The sequence below is a fragment of the Acomys minous genome (genome assembly GCF_964271855.1).
Source record: "Acomys minous genome assembly, chromosome: 1".
Lineage (NCBI taxonomy): Eukaryota > Metazoa > Chordata > Mammalia > Rodentia > Muridae > Acomys > Acomys minous.
Genome location: NC_140483.1, coordinates 151,486,528 through 151,504,115, shown reverse-complemented (window position 1 = coordinate 151,504,115; position 17,588 = coordinate 151,486,528). Strand labels below are relative to the sequence as shown.

The following is a 17,588-nucleotide window of genomic DNA, read 5'->3' as shown; positions in this document are numbered from 1 at the left end:
GCATTTTATTGTGAAATATCTAAAATCTGAAAGCCCTGAGGCTGTCAGTAATGGCTTAGTAGGTAAAAGCACCTTTCACCAAGTTAGTGACCTTCGCAGATTGCCCTCTGACCCCCATACTCACACTCTGACACCTGTGGGTACCCTTCCAAGTAAAAAAAAAACCCACATATTCAGCTTTTTAAAAATTTGAAAGTCTTAAAAACACTAAAAAAAAAAAAAAAAAAAAAAACCAAACCAAACCAAAAAAACCAAAAACGTACTCACCTACTGTCTATTTCACTAGAACTGCATGGACTTCCTGAGTCTGGTTCCTGGGAACCATTGCTCTGAATTCGCTATTATTGCTGCCGTAGCATTACATGCATCAACAATTACTGTTTTTATGACCCTAATGGAATAAAAGCAAAATGCAGTTGGAATGTAATTGTTGTCTGTCTTTGCTCCTGTTTTTTCTGATTTCAGAGATGACCATTACAAGAAGCATACACGTTCTCTTAAGCCACCTGTGTTGGCTGACAGATAAGACAGCTTCGTGAGACTTAGTTTGACTGATGGACTGTTATCATTTTGTTTAGAATATGTTTCCCAGGCCTCATGAACTAGAGATTGAAGTGTGGATATAGCATAATGAGCATTCGGGGTACATGTGGGTGATGTTCTGCTTAACTGCCTTCCCATAGCTCTGACTATAGTGAGCTCTCCACAGAACAGCAGTAATTAATACTTAATTTTCTAACGTTGCTTATAGCTTTTACTGCTTTAATAAGTATGCTGTAGTTTGCTTTGCAATGCTGAATATGTTGTATTTGTGATATTTGAGTACACACATGTGCTTACTAAGTGATTCTTTTTTATTTCCATGCAGATGATCATCTGGTTGGAGAAGATGCTAGATAAAATTATCAGCATTTTCATCATATTCTTGCTAGTCATAGGAACCCTTCTTTTAGCCCTTCTCCTGACTGCAAAGGTAAAGTACAACAACCAGTGTTCTTGTTATAACAGGAGAGTCACATATGCAGAAGAAGCTAGCAGAAGCAAATGGAAAATGTTATTTGGCCTATCAGAAGTACCTTTACCTACTACAAAATTTTCATTTTGTACATTAGTAATTTTGTTGTGAGTCTGCCTAGTATGTTTTCTTTTTCAATCTCATTTGCATACATTTTTGTCATCAAGTCTTCAGGGGAAAATGCAGTTTAAAAAAAAAAAGGATCCTGAAGGGTAATCTCCCCCATGCCCCAGCCATCCACCTTAAAAATAAGAGGTTTCTGAACTAGTCTCCTGACTCCCACTCTAGTTAGTGCAGTACATACTCCTTCCCTGTCTCCTGGGGTTCCGATCTTGATGCCTTCTGGTGGTGCTGCAGGGACTGACCTTAAACGCTTGGGTTCAGATAACACTCCTGCCTCAGTCTTCTGAGTACTTCATGTACAGGCGCACCAGTGCACCCACCTTCAGAATTTCTTCATTCGCTCCTCCCCTGCCTCATTCTTCTGTGGAGTGGTTAGCCTTGTGCAATCCCATGTGATTGTTGTTGTCCCCGTTGCCTGTGTTTTTGGTGTCTGTTTTGAAATGCTACCCTCTGGGCATGGCATGGCCAATGTTCCCCTTAGGTCAGACCCATTGGGGACTCTCAGAAAGCTGTGACCACTAACCTTCCCTCACAAAGGGAGGGAAGTCTTACTAGGCACACATGGCAGCTCACAGGGAGTCTTTATTTTTTTGATTTTCAGATTCCTCCAGCTTCAGTTTTGTTCCCTATTCATCTCATGAGAAAGGCATTCCCAAAAGCACACGTGCATTTATTGCCGCAGTCGAGTGCTTTGCTGAGGGCAGTCTCCTCCTCTCTTGCAGTGTGTTTCCATCCTTGTTTATCTGAACTCTCTTTGACTCTGCTTCCAAAGTGCTGCAGCAGTAGCGCAGAGCTACATCCGCATCCACAGGCAGCAGGAAGAGAGCCTGAGCTTGCTGTGGGTTTTTGAAATCTCAAGGCCCAGCACCATGACACACTTCCTCTAACAAGGCCACACCTTCTAATCCTTTCCAAACAGTGCCACTCCCTCATGACTGAGCGTTCAGGTATACGAGCCTATGGGAACCATCTTATCCAAACCACCACAATAGGCAAATGAGGTTTCAGTACCCAAAGGCTTTTCTATATGCAGAACTACACAGAACTCTGGTTTATTTGCCTATGTACGTCATCCTGCACACTCACTGTATTAGCTCAGAGGTTTGGTATTGCAGATGAAGATGCACAAGCATGCACACACTCTGTGCCTATGTATAGAGCTTCCTAAAGGCAGGGAAAGTGTGTGTGTGTGTGTGTGTGTGTGTGTGTGTATGTGTGTACATTTTTTCCTTCAGTGTATGTTATAGGACTTTATAGCAACTTATAAGTACCCACTTTAATAAAAACTTAGGTACATTATTATTTGTTCCTATTAGAGTATAAAAAGACATTTTGAATTAGGCTTATTGCTTGCTTTTTTCTCTACCTATCTTATAGGTACATCAAGAAAGTGTACACATGATTGAAGTCACAAGTAGTCTGATTAATGAGACTCTAGCAAATCACCCAGAGTGGGCAAAGTAAGAACACTGTCTTGAAAAAGAATACATATTGGTGACCTAGTTCCACATCTGTTTGCATGGAACAGCGTTCATCGGTACAGCTACACTGCAAGAGGAAAGATGTGGTTTGCCAAAGCTTTGATAAATTGTAATCCTGTGGTAAGGAGGTGCTTAAGATTAGGGACAGTTTCTGATATCCCCTGAAGGTCAGACTGACCTAACACTCAGAGACACTCTTGCCTCAGACTTCTGAGTACTGAGATTATAGGCATGGCCCGATGCCTGACTCTATCTTTTAGTTTATTGACATTTTCTGTTCATTTTTCTCCTTATAAAAGAACATTTTTCTAGACATCTTAACTTCTGTGTCTATTGATAGCAATCAGCTTTGTCGGTATGGTCACTTCTATGTATAAAACCCGTGAAGCTGCTAAGAATTGAGGCCATTGTCTCTAGTACTGTTACTCTAATAATACTCTTTTCCATGTGCCAACTTGGTAGCATGCATTGTATTCCAGCATGAGTCATGGATTAATTAAAGCCAGAATTATGAAAACAGTGAGCTTTAGTATCTGGTATACAGCACTGATGGACGCAGTCTGGGGAGTATACAAAGTACTTCTGGGTTTTAGAAGGCGTTAGGTATATGAGAAGTCTTCTTGGTTGAGGTGTACCGTGCATCCTCCTTAGCTGTGAGGACATGAGAGGCCTCTTACTGGAGAACAGTGAAACCTGAAGACTGCAGTCCTTTACATGGCTGGAGCTCTGTGAAGAGATGCCACAGCAAAAGTTGGATGACAGATGGAACATAACATACTTCACCGTCTTGATTTCTGGATTCTTACCCAGTTCTGTACTTCCTTAGACACTGCAGGGTGTCTTAGGTCTACATTTCTCTTTCAGTAGGTCTGGGATTGGGCTCAAGCATTTTCATCTCTTAACAGGCTCCCGGGCAGGTTAGGTGCTGGTTGTTCATGACCAGCACTTTCAGAATCTTGTTGGATGGTGAGTATCTCAGTGTTCCAGAACCATGTCCTCTCTGCTGCCTATGCAGGTGACCTAGGACATGTGTGGACAGAGAAACAACACAGCAGAATGAAAAGGAGGCTAGGGGTAGGTTGGCAGGGTAGGTCTAGATCTTTTGGAGAGCTGAGTCAGGATCATCAGGCCTGGACATCATATGTTCTTTGTGTTAGTGATCGATCAATAACTTATAATTTGTTATTGGTCATTCAGTTGAAAGCATTGTTAGAAGAATATACTAAAAATGGGCCTTTCTGTTTTCTCTTTTTGTCTTTTCTATTAGTTGGCTTCCTGAGGCTCAAGTGGTCCAAAGAGCCCTCAACTCTGCAGCCAACAATGTGTATCAGTATGGACGGGAATGGATAACCCACAAGGTGAGGCATGTCCTTTCTTGTGCCTTTGTCTGCGCAGGATCTGTACAGGAGCAGCTTCTCCCTCTGATAGAAGATAGGCAAAGATTACATTTTTGAAATAATTTAAATCTACAGGTGGTGCCATAAAGTAGAATCAAACTCTTAGGCTATCACAGTGAACAGTGCCAGTGGCCTAGAGGTGGAGTGCTTACTTTCCAGGTAGATGTGATTTGTTAGGATGGAATGATCACAGGGGGGAACGCATTCATGCAGGCATGTTGAATCCTTATCTGCCGCTCACTGTGCTGGCCAGTTTCCAGTTTCATTTAACAGTCTACGCTTCCTGTTATACTTTGGCCTCGTTTGCCTGACTTCCAGGTGAGAAAACAGGCTCAGCAGACTCAGTAGACCCAGATGGCCTTGTGCATTTGCTCCTCTGTGGTGACTAACTCCAAGTCCTTGTCCATTTCTGATGGAGCTGTCTGTCAGTGTGTATCTGGCTGGAAGTAGAAGTATTTTTGGGTGCTACTTGAGATAAACCCAGAAGAAATGGCAGATCAAGGAAGAGTGTATTTTTTAAAAGTTATTTATAGGAGTGAAGACACGGAAGCGTGAATGTGCTTGCCCTTGATAACCGTGACTGAAAGCTAGAGCCTTGTAAGGAAAGAGTGACAGGAAAAGACAGTGGTTGAATTTAAGGAATAGATTTTTAGAGTGGCTTTGGGGTATATCCCTCTCCTAATATTGCCCAGAAAATGCAATTCATTTTCAGCCTTCATATACTTAAGTAGTTAGGGCCATACAAGGATTGACAAGGTTGAGGGCACTGAAAGTTGTGCCCCCGAAAATTGCATGAACAATTAATTTCTTGTTTAAAACTAAAAAACAGGGTGTTGGGGAGATGGCTTGAGAGTGGTTAAGCGCCCTTGCTGCTCATGCAGAGGAACTGGTTTAGGTTCCCAGCACCTGCTTACTGGTTTATAACCTTCGTAATTCCAGTTGTAGAAGATTTGACACCTTCTTCTGATTTCTCCAAGCACCAGGCATGCACTTGGTGAACATATATACATGTAGGCAAACACTCATACTCATAAAATAAAAAGAAATCATAAAAAGTAATAAAATTGCTGGGTGGTGGTGGCTCATTGCCTTTAATCCCAGCACTTGGGAGGCAGAGGCAGGAAGATCTCTGAGTTTGAGATCAGCCTGGTCTATAGATGGAGTTCCAGGACAGCCCGAGGTATACAGGGAAACCCTGTCTCAACAAGGAAAGAAAGAAAATAGTAACACCCCAAGTTTTGAAAAAATGTTCTCTATATATGCATTCCGATCTGCTAGTCAGTGATGGAACCATTAAAAGTTGAGAAAAAGTTTGTCAGTTGGTTTTATTATATCTGTCCAAGACAATATGATTAATTGGCACATGATGATATTGGAAGAAACTGTTGAGCAAGCAAAAGATAAATATGTGTATACAGATCTTAGACCCGTCATAGGAGGAAGAGTCAGCTCCCGCAAAAAACTTGCAGCTTTCTATACGTGTATAATTTTACTAGAAAACACAGTGCTTTGTTATGATTTGTATATTTGGGAGAAGTTTCTATTTTGACATTCCTGTCTTTTAGGTAAGAAGATAAAGGGAATTTTGGTAAATAATACATCTTAGATTAATAAATTTTAGACTACTTACAGAGAAGAAACAGCTATGTAACCTTTTGTTCAAGAGTCTAAAAGTGAAGACAGTTGAGGACATTGGTATTAAAGTATAAAATATTTGTGGTTCCGACTTAGAAGACAGAAGGATAGTGTGTGTCTAATAGCCATCACATTTCCATCAGCTGGCAGATGGCCGAACTTAATGTGGTAAATTTATTTCACGTGTGTTTGAGTGATATGTCATTGTATGACTGTGTGCATGCTTGTGTGAGGGGTGTGAGGTGACTAAGATGTGTGTGTGTGTTTGTGTGTATGTGTGCGCGCGTGTGCAGAGGTCCTAGGACAGCTTTTGAGTGTTTGCCATTAAGGTGGTAAGCTTGATGAAATGAAATAACCAATAAATGTCACAACATGTATTAACCTTAAAAATAGAGTGTTAAGTAAAAAGTACCAGTTACTGGCTGGTGAGGTTGCTGAGTGGATAATGCTGTGCAAGCCTGATGACCTGAGTTTGGGGGCCCAAAGCCCACAGGATTGAAGAAGAAAATCAACTCCAAAGAGTTGTCTTCTGATATCTGCATGGGTACATGGCACCCCTCTAAACACACACAATATAGTAATAGTAACAAACAAAGGGTCAGCCATAAAATGCGTGTGTATAATTCCATATATACGAAATATCCAGAGGTGGTCAATCCATAAACAGCCCCATTGAGTTATACCCCCAGCCTACAAAGCCATTTTCTCTTTGCTCTTGGGTTGTTGCAAAGACCATATAATGTAAATAAAAGCCATTTAAAATTGTAAAATGCTTTTCAGAGTTAGGTGGCTTTTATATTTACTATGAATAATTTGTGTCTGGTTTAAGAGTAGACCTTTTTTTTTGTTGTTGTTTTTTTGAGACAGGGTTTCTCTGTTAGCCTTGACTGACTTGGACTCGCTTTGTAAACCAGGCTGGCCTCGAACTCAGTGATCCGCCTGCCTCTGCCTCCCGAGTGCTGGAATTAAAGGTGTGCGCCACCACGCCTGGCAAGAGTAGATCATTTTAATATAAGGTTAAATATTTGCAGCAGATATGGGTGATACCTGGCTTAGGTTTGTTTATAAGGCCAACATCTAGTGGGCAAAGAAGTACCTAAGTGCATATTATAAACCAGTGTAGAGAATTAGCACTCTCATCACTAAAGAGATGAGGAACAGAATAATAGGTTCTCATTTAGTGGCTGCTAAATTATCTTTAAGACTTGCAGTTAATTCATAATGCCTTGAGAAAATTGGTATCTATGCAGTGTTCAAAAAGTATTATTTGTACAACCCCTTTGAAAGTTGTTGGACAAAGAAAAGAAAAGAAAAAAAAAAAGGCCAGGCATGGAGGGGCACTCCTTTAATCCCAACACTCAAGGAGGCAAAGGCAGGTGGATCTCTGTGATTTCAAGGCCAGCCTGGTCTACAAAGTGAGTGCAGGACATCCAAGGCTATACAGAGAAACCCTGTCTCAAAAAACAAAACAAAACAAAAAAGGTGTTAGGCAGTGCATAGTCCACATCAGTATTTTCTTGACTCTTGTTTATTTATTTTTACACTTGGTGACATGAAATGTACGCTATATGTAAAGAAGCAGACTGCCTTTAGAATTGGGACTGTTTGAATATCCTTTTGTAAGCAGTGATTTAGTAACAATGGATTTACTTGAATGGAAGAAGGTTACGAACACTAGAGATAAAATGTGTATGATCCAAAAACATACTGATTTTAAATTTCACCTCTGTAAATGGAGAGGAAGTACAGAGGAAGTGGGGAACATGGAAGCAGTTGTTTTAAGAAAATGGAACTACAAACCAATGCTTTGGTTTAAAATTGATTTTTTGGGGGCCTGAGGAGATGTTTAAGTTTGTAAAATATTTGCCATGCAAGCACGCAGACCTGAGTTTGGTCCCTAGACCCCATGTAGATAAAGTGTGGGCCACACTTTTAATCCTGGTACTCTGGAAACAGAAGCAGGTGGCTCTCTCTGAGTTGGAAACCAGCCTGGACTACAAATAAGAGGGATCTGTCTCAAAACAAATGAGCAAAAGAAAAAGCCAGTGTGGTCATGCTGTAATCCCAGTGCTGGGAGGCAGAGGCAGTAGCATCTCTGGGTGGCTGACCATTTCTCCTTTGCCTGTGCGAGGGAGTGAACCAATGTCCTACACATGCTAGGCAAATGATCTCTTACTGAGCTGTTTCCTTTGATCTTTAAAAATGGCTCCAATAAGGAAATAGGATGAGATACTACAGTGAATGTAGGTTGTACTGCTCTGTGTCAGGTTCCCAGAAGCCTGTTCTGCCAGTCCTGGCCTGTCTCAGCAGAATCAGAGGGACATTTGTGCTCACATATAAGGTTCTAAATTTTACGGAAGAGTCTTATGTAGCCCTTAATAATAGAGAGGAGTAATGTAAGACTTAAACATGATAGATGAGCTCTAGGCTTGCAGGGTAAACATTTTCCTCTAGGCAGGTTAGATAAGTAGGCCATTAAGGGTGTTTTTATTTGTACTGTTCTCTTGTGCCCTGAGACCTAAGAAGAGAGGAAATGGGAGGATGCGAGAGAAGCTGGGGAGTTTACTGGAACATGAAGGCATTTCTGTCTTTTCATTTTTTTAAAAAAGAAAATAACAATATGGCTAGATTTAAAAAATATTTTATTTAATTTTAATTTATGTGCATTGGTGTGAGGGTGTCAGATCTTGGAGTTACAGATGGTTGTGTGCTGCCATGTCGGTGCTCTTCCTTAACCACTGAGCCATCTCTCCAGCCCCTAAATATTTTTAAGTAGTTGAATATTTTATTTTGATTTGGGACAAATAAGGACCTAGCATGTATTAATCATACTGAATTGTTACTTAGAATATTATTTAGATTATACCTGTATTTTTTTTTTCTCTTAGCTTCACAAAATTCTAGGAGATAAGGTGAACAATACAGCTGTGATTGAGAAGCAAGTTCTAGAACTCTGGGACAGACTGTATCACTCTTGGTTTGTAAAGGTATGTTCTTTTAGCTCATAGTTTCCATAGTAACTAATAACACTGCTTTGCTTTACAGATTGAGACTACAGGATTTTTAGTAACTTTGGAGTTTCAGTTAGTTTAAATTTCCAGCAGCAAGAACTTCAGCCTTTATTCAGTGCCAGCTTCCGTTGGTCTGTCTCTGTGTCAGAACCTGTTAGTCTCTCTGGGGTATCAGTGTTCCATCCTTTGCTCATAGCAGCTCCCTTGCAGTAGCTCTGTGCAATGAGGTGGAATGAAAAGTACATCTGCTTATTATGTATTTATGATGATGGGAATTGAGCCCGGGGTCTCATGTGTGTTGTTAAGCACCAGATCTACCACTGAGCTGTTCCACCCCCAGCTTCTGCAAGCCACATATGTTATACTGACTTTTCTAGTAGCATTAAATAACTAAAAGTGGATGAGATTAATTTTAATAATATATTTCATTTAATCCAGTGTTCCCACTGTCATTTCAGTATATGCCCAATAAAAACAAAATCAAATTTTTATATGCCTAAAACATCTTAAGTCTTTGAACTCTATTGCATGCATTGTGCACAAGCAGCACAGTTAAGATTTAGTTCTAGCCATGTTTTTGTTTTTTTAAAACAGTTTTTCTGTGTAGCCTTGGGTGTCCTGGACTCACTTTTGTAGACCAAGCTGGCCTTGAACTCAGAGATCCACCTGTCTCCTCAAGGGTTGGGATTACAGGTGTGCACCACCGTGCCTGGCGTGAGCCGTGTTTGATATGTTCGGTAGCCATGTGTAATTAGTGGCTACTGTTAGGAAGTGGTGACTTCTAGACATTGAAAATCCTTCTGCTTGAGGAGACAGAAATAGGTGTGAACTTTAGAGACTTGCAGTCAGCTTTTTATGTGGCTTATACTTACATACACTTGCCTTAGAGTTCATGGTAGAACAATTACGGCTTTCAGTTAAGTACAAAGAGTGGTTTGGAAAGCTGTGGATTCTGTGAGCAGGTTCAGTCTGCCAGGTCTGCTGGGCGGCTGAGAGCCGAGGTGTAAGAGTAGAGGGCAGAGCTGCTGGGTTTCCCCAGGGTTAACTTAAGGAGAGGAAAAGCATGCAAGAAGAGGGCAGCTGTGTCTGAGTTGCATGCTTAGTGACATGTTCTACATTGTGCAGTCTTGCCCTGAGATGAGTTGAGGGAGTAATATTAACTTTTGTGGTAAAGATTTGATAGTTAAAACTAATAGTGGTTTATGAGATGAAGTATCTTATATTTGATTCTGTCAGAGGAACTAAGCAATTAGAAAGGTCTTAGTAGTTTCTCGTGCTCGCTCTGGATCTTCTTAACATGTCACTCACCCTGTTTGAGCCACATTTTTGTTATTGTTGGAGTGCCAGGGTCTCAAGCACAGATCTGTACATGGGAAAGTGAGGTGATGTCTCCCTCTCAGTGTAGGAGACTAGTACAGCATGCTGCACTCAAAGGTGGAAGAATGGAAGGGCACATGAAACATTAAATTACCTCTGAGCTGGGCATGGTGGCACGCACCTGTAATCTCAGCACTCAGAAGGCAGAGGCAGGTGGATTGATGTGAGTTTGAGGCCAGCCTGATCTACAAAGTGAGTCCAGGACAGTCAAGGCTACACAGAGAAACCCTATCTCAAAAAACCAAAACCAACCAAACAAAACCCAGAAACTGCCTCTGAATTTTAACCTCATTTTGTTTATTCATTTCCCTTTCAAATTCAGTGTTTCCTGCCCATGTAAATTTCTTCCAGACAGACAGACAAATTAGATGCCCCTCGCGCCCCTAGGTTCTTTGTCATAGTCTCCTCTCTCTGTGCTCCTACCGTGTGTAAATGATTGAGAAAGGACAAAGAGGCAAAGGTAGGAAGCAAGGAAGGTGGAAGTGCTGAGGAAATGAAGAAGGTTTATATGAACTCTTTGGGTGTGGTGCATACAGAGGCGCATTGTGAGGTTGTAGCTGTTCAGGAGGGAAACACATGTGTCCTACAGACACAGAACCTAGAACAAGAACACAGAAATACTGACTCCCAGTCTTTAGCTGGAGCCCTTAATATCTTAAATTTGAAAGAATTTTTATAGGTGAGTACTTACTGAAGTCTTATAAGAAGTTGTAAAACAGAAGAGGCATTTATTCTTTGGCTGCATTAAAATGGGGCTTTTACATGTCACTGACCTTGTCCCATAGAACGTGACACACTCTGGAAGGCACAAAGGGCACAAGATGCATGTGAGTCGTCAGAACAGCTGGCTGGGAGAGATTTTGGACTGGCAGGATGTTGCCTCCTTCGTTCACGAGAACATTGAGACATTTCTTTCGGTAAGACATAGTGGTTATTGTTGAACTACACTTAGGGATGCTACCAGAAGTGATTCCATCTTTCCTTACATCGATGTGGGCTGCGCAGGTTTTGAGAACTCTGAACCAGAAAGCTATCAGAAGCTGCAGTCCTCAGGTTGACTCCCCGGGGGTTTGCCCGGGTGTAGGAACACCTGAGAAGTGCTAACTCCCGAAGGACAGAAGCAGGCCTGTGGGCTCAGGGTCTTAGGTGGGTGTCCTCATCCCTCAGGGTCAGCAGGGTGCCCTAGGATGCACCGCTAGAGACAGACCAGCTTTTCTGGTCTTCTGGAAATAGGGGTCCAGTTATATAAGAGGAACTGACTGTAAAGACTTAGGCTGCTGGCTTCCCACTGACTCTTGCCGGGCTCCACCCGCCTCGCACCCTCACACCACCGCTCAGGGCTCACCACCTCTCTTCCGTTCCCAGAGCTCATTTTGTCAGGTATCTTGGCATGTGATTTTTTTTCTTTCACAGAGAAAATCTTTCTTGTGAGTAAACATTTGACTTTCATCAAATTAAAATGAGTGGAGACCCAGAGCACGGTTTTAAGGAGTTTGAGCTGAGTGAAGCGATCCCCGACATGTCTGGAGCAGGGCCGCCTGTGCCCACGTCAGGTTCGGGGCTGGCTGGCTGCTGCAGGACTGCCTTCTCTGCTGGTTTCGTCTGGATTGCTAAAGTGATGTTTACGTTGCTCTTTCTTGTTTTGCCATTTTAGATATTATCTTTTGGCTTCCAAATATGGAAGATGAAGGTAAAGACCTGACTTTCTTCCAAGCCTTGAGTGCTCTCTGGCCCTTCCGCGGGGTTTCTTGCAGCTCCCTCGGCCACCTCCCGTACTCGCATGCTTCCTTTCCCCTCACTCAGCTGAGGTCCTGTCACAATCTGGAATGAAATCTGAAAAATTACATCTTTCTTTTTTTATGTTTCAATTAATGGCTTACTTAATTTAGGACTAGGGACTCACTGTTTCTCAGGCTGTCCCTGAACTCAAGCAATCCTCCTGCCTTAGTCTCCCAAGCATTTCACATTGCAGGCATGTGACAGGGTACCCAACTGTTTTGTTAATCCTGTTCCTCTGCCTTTACTAGCCCAGTGGTTCTCAAAGGATTTAGTAGGACTTCAAAGTGCATGTTTATCTATTCACTAAGTAATTTTTCATGATAACATGAAGAACACACTTCAGTGTGTTAAAATACTGTTTTCTGGGGCTGAGGAAATGGCTGCACAAGCATGAGGACCTGAATTCATGTCCTCAACACCCATGTAAAAGTCAGAGGTGGCAGCACACCCTTGTGACCTCGGTGTGGCTGGGGGTGGGGGGGTGGTGCAGAGACAGCAGATCCTGGGCGGGGCTGGACAGGCAGCCTATCTGAGTCAGTGCCCTCCAGGGGCAGGAAGAGAAAGTGGGGAGTGATTAAGGAAGACACCTGATGTTGACCTCTGGTCTCAAGTCTCATGCATACACAGGCTCATGTGTTGTGCGCACATGACAAATACTGCACTAGGTGCTTTATAAATATTTTCTAATTTAACCCTCCTCAAGTTTCTTTTTTTTCTTTTCTTTTTTTTGGGTAGGTGGAGGGGGGGCGGTTTGAGACAGCGTTTCTCTGTGTGGCCTTGGCTGTCCTGGACTCACTTTGTAGACCAGGCTGGCCTGGAACTCACAGTGATCTGCCCGCCTCTGCCCCTCCTCAAGTTTCTAGAGAGCTGATAAACTTGCTTATATTTAGTACAGACTCAGTGATTTTAAAGCACTTGGCAGTTGCCATTTATATTCAGTTTCTCTTCCTTTGCTTGAGGGACCAGGTTCTTATGCAGCAATCAAGCGTTGTCTTTCAGAACGTGCCTCCTCCTTCTCAGCAGAGCTCTGGATCTCTTTGCTTCACTCTTTTCTGTCTTTGTTTTATTTTCTTTGCTTTGTTCTTTGGTCTGATTTTTTTTTTGAGGCACAGTCTCCTCTTTTTCCCAGGCTGTCTTCAAGCTCTCAGAGATCTGCCTGCCTCTGCCTCCCAAGTGCTAGGAACAACAGTTTGACCTCCACACATCTAGCTTTTGTTTTGTTTTCTGATCTTTTGGCACGTTCCTCAGCTCTCCCTAGGGTGTTTCAGAAGACATGGAGATTCTCCTCCACTCAGAGTCCTTCTAGTTCCGTGTTTTTACCCTTTTGGTACTTGAGTATATTTTATCTTTTTCAATATTGATGCGCAGTCTTTCTGAATGAATGTCATTTTAAACATTTATTTTTATTGTATTTGAAAAGCTGGGTGTGGTGGCACACGCCTTTAATCCCAGAACTTGGGAGGCAGAGGCAGGCGAATCACTGTGTTCGAGGCCAGCCTGGTCTACAAAGTGAGTCCAGGACAGCCAGGGCTACACACAGAAACCCTGTCTTGAAAAACAAAACAAAACAAAGATTTATTTTTATTATGTCTATATGAGTTTTTTTTCCCCTGCATGTATGTGGAAGTCAGAAGAAGATACCGGTCTTTTGGAACTGAGTTGCAGATGGTTATGAGCCACTGTGTGGGTGCTGTAACTGAATCTTGGTCCTGTGTAAGAGCAGCCAGTGCTGCTAACTGCTGAGCCATATCTCCATGCTCCCTGACTAGATTTTCAGTTCTTTATCACTACTTTAGAATATAGCCTGGTGTTAGATTGCCAACTAAACTAATGATGAAAAGAGGCACATTATAGCTTGCTTTATTATTTTTGTGCTTAAAAAAAAAAAAACAGTGACAGAGCTGAAATGGTATGCTGAGACCTTTCCACTTTCCTTCCTATAAGGCTAGACAGGAAGATGAACCAGAAAAAGGCAGTGGAGCTCATACAGCCCACATCTCTAGGCTGCTGGACTGTCAGGGATGTAACTCCATCTTTGCAGGAGAGAAGGATTCTTTTATTTTGACTCCTGCATCCTTGCATCCCTGCAGTGTTCTGTTTTTCTGCTTCTCAAGCTGCTGCTTCGTGCTTCCTGGGCTCCATAGAAGGTGGCTCAGAAGTACCGAGAAGCCAAAAGAGTGACCAAGGGTGATTGGATGGTGGTGGACTGGGGAAGGAAGCAGCTAAGCAGGAGGATGCTGAGGCTCCTTGTTAACTCTAACTGCCTCCTGTGACCAGGTTGTAAGCGCCTGTGGGCCTCCTCTGACCTTCGTCTCATGGCCAAGGGCTCTGTTGTAGGCACACTTTCAGTTACGTTGTCACTGCTGATTAGACAAGTGCCAGCCCTGCCTCGTGGTTGCTGTCTTTGCGTTGGGATGCATTTTACCTCTACAACTCTGTTGCATTTTTTGAGTTTCCTGGGCTTTGTAACTGATTTTGTCTTTACTGATACTCTCCTTTCCAAGCCTGGTGATTAAACTAAAACTCTACTTTGATGATTAAGTTAACACTCCAGAAATGTCCTCTCTGTTGTCTCTAGTTGATCTCCTTCCAAGTAAAAATGGTTACTTGGTTGTTGTGGAGACTACTAGTCTACAATTGCTATATTAAGTTAATTCCTTAAGAATTGCCGGAGGATGTTTTCTATTTGTGTGACTCAGAAACTATGTAAATTTTTTTGATTAAAAATTTCAGAGTGACTGGGTCCCCAAAAGAATGTTTGCCAAATTACAAATACAGGCACTGTCTCTTAGAATCAGTGGCTTTGTTCATTCATTCTTTATCCCACAAGGTCAAATGATTAATTGTGCATATTTTTGTAGGCATAGCAAAGCATTTTCAAGGTTTTTTTGTAAAGGGTTTTTGTAAATGAAGCCGCCTGTTGAATTCTCTTATGAAGACTGAGCTGAGGCTTTCAAGACATGCTGAGGGCAACAGAATGTCCATTATAAATGGTGCATTTGAGGTGGGAAAGGAATGGACAAGCCTTGCATAGATTACATGTCATAATGTGAGCATGTGACAGGACCAGAGCTGCTCTTGTTTTTGTTTTTAAATCAGGAAGTAGCACCCACTTGGAAAGAATAGAACAGATATTATAAGGAGTTTTAATCGATGGAGGGACAAGAAATGAAAACAGGAGACATGCTGAGACATTGGCATCTTCCTTTAGTGTTATGTAACATCTAATATATGCACGAGCATCTTGATAGCTGGTCCTCATGACTTTGTAGGTAGTAGATCACCTGAGTAGTCTTGGTATGGTTCAGGAAAGGCTCTGCCATTGATCCTGTCCTCATTATTTTCATTGTGATTTCAACTTATACATACAGTTGAATCTGAGTTGGAGATGGTAAGGGTAGAGGGTAGTTAGCTAATCTAATGAGGACTTCCACTTATAGCCCTCTATATAAGCAGAGCCACAGTGTGCTCACGTACTCTTCTGTACACATCCATATGTATTGTTTTTATAGTTAAAATTCATAGAATATATAAACATTCTGTGTTTTAAAAGCACCATAATAGAAGCTGGGCATGGTCGCACATATCTTTAATCCCAGGCAGGTAGATCTCTGTGAATTCCAGGCCAGCCTGGTCTACAAAGGGAGTTCCAGGTAGGCAGAGCTGATACACAAAGAAACCCTATCTGGGAAAACCACACCAAACAAACAAAAGCCAGCATAATGGAATAAAATCTAATAAAATGTCTCTGCTAGTTGCCATCCTACTTGAAGTGTTATTTGGAGTCGGTTCACTCTATTTACCCATTTTCTTTGCTATTTGGACCTAGATGTTTGTGGATACTTTTCTCTGCCTTTAAAGTAGGGGGCACTTTACCATTTTCGTCATAGCTAATAAGACAGTGCACTATAAGCACACTAGGTGGCTGTAGCCACTCCCTTCATGAGGATGGGTTCTGACATCAGCTGTCCCTCCCCATCAGATCTTGGAGTCCCTGTGGATTGTTATGAGCCGGAACGTGAGCCTGCTGTTTACCACGGTTACCACACTGCTGACCATCCTCTTCTACAGTGGCACTGCGCTTCTCAACTTCGTGCTTTCCCTGGTATGTGCATACAGAGAGCACACATTGTATTTCCTTACTCATCACAGCATCTTCTGGGCTCTGTATTTGCGTGTCTGTCTTCTGTAGGTTCACAAATGTGATTTTTTAGGAGATACTGTCCTTTGTTTTGCAGATAATTTTCCTGACCACACTGTTTTATCTGTTAAGTTCCAGTGATGAGTACTACAAGCCAGTGAAGTGGGTGATCAGCCTGACACCACTGTCCCAACCAGGCCCTTCTTCTAATATTATCGGCCAGTCTGTGGAAGAGGCTATCAGGTAGGGATGGGTTCTGCTCTTCTCACTCCTTTCATAAGCTTCCTGTGGCATCCAGTTGCCTTCCTTGCATTTCACAGAAACATTCAGTGTTGAGCTCGTGAGGCACGTCGGTGTGTCAAGACCTTGATCTTACTTTAAGAAGGTCCTAGAAGCAGCGCCCATGCTTTGAAGAAAAGTTCCACTTTCCTCAAAGACAGTGTATGTCTAAGACTGACTGCCCACAGACAGGCTGTAGTTTGCTTTCTCTCACCTTGTCACTTGCTCAGGAGAATCCCCCGCCCCCATCTTTCACTACATAGTCCTCACCTCCCTAGGACCTTACCTGTTCTCAGGAAGTCCGGCGTGGATCTGGGCTGGGGGTAGATGACCCCCCTGTTTCTTCTCTCTTGTCGTGTCACAGCTGTGCCCTGCAGGGATAAGATGGTTATTGGAAATATGGTGCTTAGTTATCTCCAGGTCCGAGCATGTTACCTGGCCAAAGCCTCCCGCAAAGCATGCCTGTGGAGTCCATGTGCTGCGGTCCAGCTTCTGACTAAATCCTTCTGATTTACAGCCGCAGACTCCTTGGCCTTCTCTTGTCCTCTTTCTGGAAGGGGTTGGTTGTTTGCAGCCTAGGCCTCTTTAGTGCCTTCCTTGCCCTGTGTCTCATTGCTTATTTTTGTGGATATGTAACTAGGCCCCTCTTTCTACTAAGGAGTAGATAGACAATTATGAAAATTGCTATTTATTCAGTAAATCTCAGTGACATCAAGTGGTGAGCTACATAGTGGAATCTTGGGCATTTCTGTTTCCATAAACTTCCATCCACAGATACCTGACAATCCTTCCTGGGTTCTCCTGGCTGCCTCTCCACTGTATTAACCTAACAGCTACGGAGGTGACCACATTCATCTTTGGAAGCCCCCTGTTATATTCCAGAAAAGTGTGTGTACTCCTAGAGAATACCGTGTTTGGGAATGCCGTCAGCTCTTTTCCCCATTCCTACATGAGAAGCTTCGGGGAGGCTTCTCTTGGATTGAATTGAGTGTCATTTGACATTTTGAAAAATTGCTCTTAACACCTTTCTGGTAGCTTTGAGTGTTCGTGTGGAGCGGTCATATAAAGATTCCAGGTTACAAGTGTATTATCTGAACACAGCAACTCTTGAAGTGACTGTTGTTAGAGAAGCAAGTTTAACATTGCTCCCAAGTCTGTGTGACCTCTGGCCCTTGCTGGATAAATAACGTGATGAAAATCACAGCAATAGGCTATCTTCTGTGTGTCCGCTTTTTAAAAGTCTTTTGTAAATACTCTTCCCTTAAATGGGAAAAACAAAACAAAACAAAACAAAAAGTAGCCCAGTAGTGTAAAACTATCAAAATTGCCTTTGCAGAAGCTGGCACAGTC

General features: G+C 42.5%; 1 protein-coding gene across 4 annotated transcripts in view; it reads left to right on the top strand.

Annotated features, from left to right (window-relative positions):
* TMEM245 (transmembrane protein 245) overlaps positions 1 to 17,588 on the top strand; it is a 73,315-nt gene that overhangs the window by 31,241 nt on the left and 24,486 nt on the right. For 2 of the 4 annotated variants that reach the window (XM_084775930.1, XM_084775931.1), the window contains 8 exons: positions 869 to 973; positions 2,516 to 2,598; positions 3,887 to 3,977; positions 8,540 to 8,638; positions 10,825 to 10,956; positions 11,694 to 11,729; positions 15,801 to 15,923; positions 16,057 to 16,202. In XM_084775930.1, coding sequence (XP_084632056.1) covers positions 869 to 973; positions 2,516 to 2,598; positions 3,887 to 3,977; positions 8,540 to 8,638; positions 10,825 to 10,956; positions 11,694 to 11,729; positions 15,801 to 15,923; positions 16,057 to 16,202 — 815 coding nt within the window. The remainder of the gene's footprint in view (positions 1 to 868; positions 974 to 2,515; positions 2,599 to 3,886; positions 3,978 to 8,539; positions 8,639 to 10,824; positions 10,957 to 11,693; positions 11,730 to 15,800; positions 15,924 to 16,056; positions 16,203 to 17,588) is intronic. The other 2 variants (XM_084775932.1, XM_084775933.1) reach the window with 1 other exon arrangement.